The sequence below is a fragment of the Echinops telfairi genome, unplaced genomic scaffold, assembly GCF_000313985.2.
Source record: "Echinops telfairi isolate 266 unplaced genomic scaffold, ASM31398v2 ScPeMD7_7458;HRSCAF=8496, whole genome shotgun sequence".
NCBI classification, from domain to species: Eukaryota; Metazoa; Chordata; class Mammalia; order Afrosoricida; family Tenrecidae; genus Echinops; species Echinops telfairi.
Window position 1 is genome coordinate 50,070,557 of NW_022111358.1, and position 9,013 is coordinate 50,079,569.

At 63.5% G+C, this 9,013-nt stretch overlaps 1 protein-coding gene across 2 annotated transcripts in view; it reads left to right on the forward strand.

Moving 5' to 3' along the window:
• Positions 1-1,057: 1,057 nt before the first annotated feature.
• BAIAP2 (BAR/IMD domain containing adaptor protein 2) overlaps positions 1,058-9,013 on the forward strand; it is a 44,342-nt gene continuing 36,386 nt past the window's right edge. For both annotated transcript variants that reach the window (XM_045299305.1, XM_045299306.1), the window contains exons 1-2: positions 1,058-1,075; positions 8,313-8,388. In XM_045299305.1, the coding sequence (XP_045155240.1) occupies positions 8,319-8,388 (70 nt within the window). In that variant the 5' untranslated portion in view covers positions 1,058-1,075; positions 8,313-8,318. The remainder of the gene's footprint in view (positions 1,076-8,312; positions 8,389-9,013) is intronic.

Below are 9,013 nucleotides of genomic sequence, written 5' to 3' on the forward strand. Positions count from 1 at the left end.
CCCCGACGCCTGGTGCAAGACCGCGCTCGCTTTCCAAACTGTTTGGAGAGGAGCGATCTCCCGGCAGATAGGGGTGATTTCTGTTTAAGGGCCGCTGCCGTGTTGGCTCCCCCCTGTCCCCCCCACCTCTAGCAGCAGTTCCTACCGAGTACAGGACACCTAGGCAGCATGCTTCCTGGCCCATGGTGCCAGAGGCAAGGGGCAGCTTTTCAGTGAGGGTCCAGAGGGCAGCCCTGCCTGGTACATATGTATCAGACTCCCTGGGCTGCCCACCCCCCAACACCTGGGAGGGGGCTCTGCCAGCCCAGGTGAGCAGCAGGGAGGGCCCCGCGGCCTGCCTCTTGGCTTTCCCTGCTTCAGCCTGGAGCCCCACAGACAGCAACTCCCTGAGCAGCCTGGCACGGCTGCCCAGGTGGCTCTGCGCCAGGCAATCAGGGTGGTCCCTGCAGCCAGCTGGGAGCTGCAGTGTCCCTAGAGGTCTGAGGGCCATCCGTCCACAGGGCCTGTCGGCGGACAGCTGATGGAATCTGCATGTGGGGAGCTGAGGGCTTGGCCAAGGCCAGCAGTGGGGGGGCTGTGTGCTTCTCACAGGTGTGGCTCCGGAGGGCGAGACGTCCCTCCCTGAACTGGACCACGTGGCTCCTCTGGGTGTCTGCACGGCTCCACCCAGGAGCCCACCTGACCTCCAGCAGGCCCCACCCGTGGCAGGGCAGTCGCAGCCTTGGGGTCCGTGCCCCCCACCATGCACTGCCGGGCCTGTTTTGTTTGTGCTGCAAGAGCTCCAGGTGCTGCCAGTACAGGTTGAGCAACTTTGGCACCGTGGCCGAGCAGAAACCCGGCCCACACGGGCCTTGTCAGGAGGCAGCTGCAGATCCAGGCAGGCCCAGCCGGTCCCCGCTGCCACACTCCGTCCCTCTCAGGCGTCCCTGGGAGTGGCTGCTGCTGCTGCTCTCAGGCTGGAGTGGCCCACTGGGGCCCTGCGTGCTGCCGCCTGCCTGCACAGCCATGTGCTTGGCCCTGACTTCCCATCTGGCACAGCCCCGAGCAGGCTTGTCCTGGCACAGCGGAGCAGGGGGTGAGTCCTTGGCTGCCCCCGTTAAAAAGGGAGCGTGCGGCAGGCGGGCAGCTCTGGTTCTTGGGACGGGAACTCGAGTGTCCTGGTGGATTTCTTGTGGGGGCGTGTGCCCCTGTGAGCTATGGGAGAGGGCACCCACGGGCTCTAGTGGCTCCTGATGACTCCCTCCCTCGGGGTGCTGGTTTGGGGCCTGTGAGGACAAGCATAACTTTGGGGAAGGCCGCTTCTTCTCAGGGGCTGCGGAGATGCCCAGGAGAGGGGCAGGGTAGGGCTGGGGCCTACTGCCCCCGTTGGCATGCACAGTCGGGAGCTGCGGTGTGAGAAGTGGAGACCAGGCCCCCTTAGTTCCCCAGCATTGTGTTCAGCGCTCACCTTGCTCCCTGGGTGGGTGGGGGAGGAGTGTGATTGTCACAGTGGTGTTTTGTCACCATTGCCTGTCCCAAGGGGAAACCTGGTTCCCAGGTGGCCCACTGACCTTTGAGGGCGGCTCTGGTAGTGGTTTGTTCTGAGGAAGGGTGCCTTCAGCTCTGCAGTACCAAGGATACGGGCAGGTGGGGGAGAGGCCCTGGGTGGCACTATCCCCGGGCCTCAGGCACTCAGGCCGGTCCCCAGAGGCCCTGTGAGCATCGTCACCCTGCAGCTGTCTGGGTGGCTGTCTGGGTGGCTGGCCTGACTGCAGCCCCTCGAAGATGGGAGCCTCTGACACAGCCAGGCGGGGGCCCCAGCGTGTCCTGCCCTGGCCATGGTTTGGGGAGTGGACATCGCGGTGGGGATCCCACTTGGAGATGCATTGATGGAGCTTCCGGGGGTGTTGCCTTGAGGTGGTGGCACCTGTTGGAGGACCAGTCAAGGCCAGCTGCAGGGTGTGTGTGCGCGTGTGTGAATGTGTGTGTGCAGTGTGTGTGCGTGTGCGTTTGGGACCCTGTGAGTGTAAACATTGTGTGTCTCTGTGTGAGCATGACCGTGCATATATGTGTGTGTTAGCACGAGTGTGCATGGGCATAAGTGGGCACATATGTGTGTATGAAAATGAGTGTGCTTGTATATGCGTGAGCATGAGTGTGTTGCGTGAGTGTGCATGAGCGTGAGTCTGTGTGCATTTGCACGTGTGTGTGCCCTCAGCCTGCTGTGCCGGCACAGGCTCTGCTCACTCAGGGCAGCACCTGGGTGTGCTTTCTAGGGATAGAATCACCCTGTGGCCTCCGAGCTCCTGACCGTTAGCCAGCCAGACTGAGACTCCTGGGGGAGCCCTGAGGCCAGCAGGTCGGGCCCCTCGGCTGCCCTGTGGGTTATGGACGGGGGCGCAGCTTGCTCCGTGGACATACGCAATTCTCCTCTGTCCTACAGGGTCACCCTGAGGTGGGGGCTCTGGGTTGAGTGGGACAGTGTTGATCCTGTCTCAGGACAGCAGTGGGCAGTGTTCCGGTGTCCCCGCTGCACCGACCACTGAGCCCACGGCCTTTGTAGCCTCGGCTCAGGTCCTTTCAGGGCGTGTTGGGCCTCCCACCTGCCTGCACCTGGGCCTTTCCTACCAGTGTTGTCACTGAGATGGTGCCGGGCTCCCGAGGGTGCCCCGGGTGTGGCCAGGACCTGCCCCAGGTGTGGCTGTGCTCAAGGGGCCTCCCTAGGGAGGGCACTGGGCCTGGTCATTAAGGAGAGGGTCCTGTCCGCACCCTGAGCATGTGTCCAGAGGTGCAGGTCTGAGCCCCGGGCAGGATAAGAGGACAGGGCTGGCCCTTGTCTCTGTCCTCCTTCCACTGGCATTGTTGGGTGGGGACACCTGAGCAGGTGACACGTGGCTAGCAGCTGCCTCTGCCACTCCTCTGGGGTCCCTGCTGGCACCCCTGCCCCCCAACAGGGAACCTGCACCCTCTTAAGGGCTGTCCTCACCTTGCCCCTCCCCCCCACTGTGACGCCACTGACACACAGGCCAAAGCCCTCGGTGATTAGGGCGCATGGACGGCTGGCTCCTCCTCTGCCCATCACAGTGGAGGGGCAGTGGGCATCTGGGGCCACCCCAGCCAGGAGCCCCCCTCCACCTGCACTGGTCTCTCCAAAGCTTCAGTGAGGTGACAGGACGCCGTCTGTCCTCCCTGCTAAGGGACAGTGCTGTCTGGGGAGGCGGGTGGGCCCCTGCCGCCCCCCTGCAGGCAGTGACGGCTGCCTGTGCTCATCTGGTCTGCCATTCCTGGAGGTGGGCACCCCGTGTCTCGGAACAGAGGGGGCTGTGCCCGGCCAGCTCTGTGGGTGGGAAGGGTATGCTGGGGGCCAGGGCTAGCTGGCATGTAGCCAGGAAAGCAGTTTGTCCTGCCGTGTCCTGAAGGCACCCTTGTCCAGGGACCAGAGAGCCCAAGGGACAGTCGGGCCTGTGGCCGGGTGGCTGCGTGAAGAGGGCAGAAGGCAGGCCCACTCAGACGCCAAGAGTAACCTTGAAATCCTCAGGCTGTTGTCAGTAGCCGTGCCTTCGCCTGCCTCCCACTGCGCGGCTGCCCGAGCCCCCTCGCCACCCCCCACCTCGCCACCCCCCACCTCGTCTCGGGTTGGTCAGCAACAGTCCCATCTTCGTCCTCTCTGGGAATGGGGCCTCCTCCAGGGGGCAGGGGGTCCTGCTCGCTGCTCCCGCCGTGCGACAGGGATGGTGATGGTTATGTGGTGGGAGTCACGCCATCTGTGCAGGACATGGGGTCCAGGGCTGGCCAGCGCACCTCACCAGCAGCCCACCAGCAGGAGCGGGTGGGGGTGGGGTGCGGGGCAGGGCTGCTGTGATGCTGAGCCGGCTTCAACGGGACTTCCAGACAGAGGTAGACTAGGAGCAAAGGTCTGGCAATTGGGCCCCAGGCGTCAGCTCATGGAACCTTAGGGGTCACAGCAGTCTGCTCGGAACCCTGTGGGTCACAGCAGTCTACTATGGGTGAGCGGGGGTCGGAGGGGGAGGCAGGGGTCATCACAAGTGGGCGAGCCAATTGTAACCAATTGCAGCAGCAGCAGTGAGTCTGGGCCTCCTACTTACTCTGAGTGGCCGTGGAGGTGAACTGCTCCTGGGCTGTGGGGATGGACCTGCCTCCCTAGGCCCAACCTTGCCCTGCTGCTAGTGGGCTGAGCCGTGACTCCTGCTGTATGGAGACCTCGGCGGGTCGGCTTCCTTCCTGCCGGAGTTTGTTTGATGCTGCTTCAGAGCAGGGGCTAAAAGTCAGAAGTCCGGCTGCAGAGAGAGGAGACCAGTCAGCTCTGATAAAACAGCTTCTCTGCGTGTGGCTCAGTGCCTGCTGGCGGGAGAAGTGAAGTGGCCCTGGCTCAGGGTGGGGGTGTCCAGCATGCTGTCGATCACACTGTAGTGGCCTGTCCTATCTGGGGTGGTCTGCTGGCAATGGGGACCCTGCCCGTGGCAATGGGGGGCTTTTCCGGGAGCATGCTGGGATCTGAAGCCAGTACTGGCGGCTGTGGGTCCAGGCTTAGTTCCAGGACGGGGCACCTTCCCAGTGCAGGCCGTGCTCCTCCTCCTCCCTCCACCCCCCACCGCCCAGCAGGCCCTACGATCTGGGCGACTCAGGACATGGGGATTCGCCAGATGGGCTCTGACGGGGAAGGAAGTGGCCGGAAGTGTGGCCCCACTCACGCACCAGCCTGGTCAGCAGGGAGATGTCCGGCCTGGCCGGCTATGGCTTGGGCTTTGGACAAAGGCTGGGGGGGGGGGGGGGGGGGGGGGGGGGGCAGCGACTCTGTTCTCAGCTCTGACTCTGGGGACTTCTTGGTGTTGGAGGAGGTCTGTGCGTACCGCCTCCCTGTGTCCCGTGTCCCACCAGGGCTGAGAGCTGGGGGCTTCCCAGGGGTGTCTGGAACCCAGGGTGCCCTGGGACAGGGTGAGAGGCTGGAGGCAGCAGCCCGAGAGCTGGGGGGGCAGCGGGGTCATGCCCTCCAGCTCCAGGGCATGGTGCTGGGTGCATGGGCATGGGGAGGGGCTGCCGGCTCTGGAGCTCCCTCTAGTTCACTGTTTCTCCTGGTCCCACCCGTGGGGTACCTGCGACCACCCCCAGCCACATATTCACTGTGTCTGACTCTGACTGAGTCAGAACGGTCTCCTCCAGGAAGCCCTTCGCTACTTATTGACGGGGTGCCACCTCCCAAGCCACAGCGTTGGTTCCCAGGATGCCCCAGCTGTTGGGGCACCCAGTGACCACTGGGGGGCTTCTGAAAGCTGGGGTGAGAATTACCCAGCACCCCCTGGCTGTAAGCCAGTCCCCAGCCCAGATCTTCAGCTGTTGGGTGGAGGGAGGCCAGAGGCTGGGTGCCCGGGGCCGAGGGGCGGCTCTGACTCTGACCGCATTCTGTGGGGAGACTGCAGTGTCACAGGCAGGTGTGATGGTAAGTGTAAAGCCCCCTTGGCAGTCAGCAGTGTCACCCCTCCTCTGTATCTGAACTGTCCAGGACCCAGCAAGGGCAGCAGAGGGACCTGGTCCCCAAGCACTCGCGGCAGGCTGTGTCCCACCCCCCCACCCCCAGCAGCCCTGGACATGCCCTCTGTCCAGTTGGGAGCCTTGCGTTCTGTGTGGAGTAGCCTGGCCAGGAATGTCCAGGAATGGAGGTCCCAGGGCCAGAGCAAAGTCCCGGGCAGTGTAGTTACTCCTCCCTTTGTTCCCAGGTGGGGGAGGGGCTCACGCCCTTTGTCCGCGCTGGTCAGCAGGCCTGGTGGAAGTCCGCCAGAATGGCCGCTGGCCTGGACAAACAACGGGTGTCCAGGACTGGAGCCCGCCTGGCAGACAGCCTCCCCGGGCTTGGCCAGTGGCCCTGCCCAGCGCTGCCCTGCAGGGGGACCCGGCCCCGGTGCCCATTCTAGTGCCCATTCTAGTGGTCTGGTCTCTGCTATGGACACAGTGGCACCTCAATGCCAGTGCATGGGGTGGGGGGGAGCAGACAAGGATACCCAGCTTTGTGACTCTCACTGACTGGGCACCCATTAGCCGGGCCAGTGTGTGACCTTCACTGGGACAGACCTCCAGTCCACCTGCCCCACAGGGAGCCCCTGGCAGCTCCCTCCATCCCCCGACTTGGTCCGTGAGAGGGGCTCCCGATGAGTGCTGACCAGGCCGCACAGGCGCCAGGTGGCCTGGGCACTCTGACATAGATGTGGCTGCCGCCGAGACTCCACGTGTCTGAGCAAGGAGGGCGGCCGGCCAGGCCTGTGTGCCTGGCTTGGTGGGGAGGGCCACCCGGAGGCTGTGTTGGAGTGCCTGCACAGGTCACCCCCTCCCCCTTTCGTATTGCTGGCTTCCTCCCGGCCCACCTCTGTCCTCCCAGCATCCGATGCTGATAACAGGGACATCCTCCCTTCCCTCCGAGACACAGAGCCGCCTCCGCCCTCCCAGCTGCGGAAGGGGTGTGGGAGCTACAGGAGGTGCCTGCTGGGAGCGAGTCCGAATGGATCTGCTCGGCCCAGGGGGTGGGGGTGGGGTGGGAGGTCAGGCCCAGTGCCCCGGATGCCCTCCGTGGCCTGTGCTGTGGGTGGATGACTGTCATTTCCCAGCACCCTCTGGGAGCAGGCTTACCTGGTGGCCCTGCAGATGACAGCAGACTCAGGGCTCCTGAGAGGCCCCCATGAGAGAGTCCCCCCTCCCTCCAGGCCTCCCACTGGGGAACTGGCCCTTTTCCTGCCTAGTCCCTCCCAGCAGTCCACTCCTAGCTTCACGGTCCTCAGAGACGAGTGACGAGGATGATGGGGGTGGCTTCTAAGAGCTCAGGGATGGAGGCCCCAGGGCTGAGGGTCCTCTCCGCCCCCACCTCGTCCCTGCGTGTGGCTCTCCCCTGTGTGACTGACTGTGCCACCACTGTCTCCACCTCACAGCAAAACGTGTCTGCAAGCAGCTCACCACACACAGGCGTGCACACCCTCGCACAGGGACACAGGTGCCCGGGACACAGGAGGGCCGCCAGCACCGGGTGGGAAGGAGGTTACGAGACTGTGGAGCTTTCCTGGGACTTTTGAAGCCCTCTTGTGCATGCACACCCATACAGGCCCACACACGTGCTTGCACACAGGTGCAGACTCACGTGCACATGAACACATACAGACACCCCTGCATGCCCTTGCAGAGAGGCCACATGCACGTAGGTGCAACCTCCTACACATGCATATGAACACGTACACATGCTTACTAATGTGAGCGGGCATGCTTACCCACACACGGATGTCCGCCTACTCACGTGTACACATGTGCGACGATGCTTGTGTACATGGTGCAGATACAACAATACACATACACAGGCACACACCTGCACCCCAGAATTGGGAGCCACCCCGCCCTCACGGGCTGCCCTGCTTCACTGGGATTAAGTCAAGCAGAGCACACCTGTGCTGCATCCCCCTCACCTCAGGCCCAGAGCACTACAGACATGTGCAGACCCCTCTGTCTGCTTTGTCCACACTGCTGCTCTGGTCTCCCAGAGTCGGCCAGGCGCTCCCCTCCCTTGGTGGCTCCTAAGAAGACTGGGCTGGGGGTCCCGCTGTGGAGAAGCCCACCTGAGGGCAGTGGAGGCTGGAGGCCAGCCTTACGCTGCCCAGGGAGTGTGGATCTGTGTCTGGGGGTCTCCAGGTGCCCTCCAAGTCCCTGAATGTCCCCCTTATCTGCTGTGTGGGTCTGAAGCTGAGGAGCAGGGGATGGGAAGGGTGTCATTGGGCCTGGGTAGCTGATGACTGACACACAGGCAGACTAGGGGGTGAAGGCATCTGTCAGGCAAGCCGTAGGGAGCCCTGTCCATGTTAGGTGCCCCCATCCCCCCATCCCCCCATCCAAGGTGCCCAGCCACATGACATGATAAACTCGCTGAAGAAGTCAACTGTCCCTGCATCTTGTTGGTGTGGGGTTCTGGCTGCTGGGGACCGTTCGTTCGCCTCCAGCCCACCACCACCACACCAGGTGGTGGGAACATGCACTTGGTCCACGGGCTGTGACTCTCGGCCTTGGATGCCAGCCTGTCCTCACGGGGCCTCGGCTCACAGCTGCAGGCCTCGCTCCTCGGGGAGCTTCATAATCCACGTCGGGGTCCGGAGGGAGGCGGGCTTAGGCCATCTGCAGGCCAGGCGGGCATAGGCCCCTCCACATCACATCTCTGAGCAGGTGCACAGGTGTGTCTGCAAACACCCTGGGGGCAGCCCCCTCCCCACCATGCTCACCCTCTGCAGATGTGTACTCCGAGCGCTGCCCTCGGGGTCCCTGCTCTGACCTGCCCTCTGTCCCTGCAGAGCATCATGGAGCAGTACAACCCCAGCCTGCGGAACTTCATCGCCATGGGGAAGAACTACGAGAAGGCCCTGGCAGGTAAGGCCATGCTGCCCCGCTGCTTCACAGGTAGGGGTGGGTGGGAGCTAATTCTCCAGTGGGACGCGGGCCTAACTTGTCCGCAGATGGGCTGGGCATAGGCCAGGGCACTGCGAGGGACCACGTCTCTGTGGCTGAAACAAACCTGGCAGAGGTGCTGTGGGAGGAGGCGTGGGTGCCTCACACCCCACAGGGGAGTCTGCTGCCATGGTGACAGAGATGGAGCTGCCCTGGGAGAGGATCAGGGTGACAAGCCCTTGACCAGGCTCTGAGCCTGGTACATATTTGACAGGGGCAGGGTGTTGGAGCTTGACTAAGTGGTGGGGTCCAGCCTGGGCTGGGAGGCTCTGGAGGGCACGTGCAGGGAACACACTCAGTTGCTGACAGAGAGGCTGGGGGTTCTAATCCACCCAGAGGCACCTTGAAAAAATGGCCTGATAATTGGTTTCTGAAAACCCTGTGCTTGTCTGACACATAGGGGGTGCTGCGTTAGGTCTCTGGCGGGTGGGCTGTACTCTGGGAGGGAGAACCACTCCATCAGACACACATCGAAAGCGGCCCCTCTGAACCGGATGCCCGCCTCTCCGGGTGTCGGTTCTTCTGAACCGGAGTGAGCAGCGCAGGA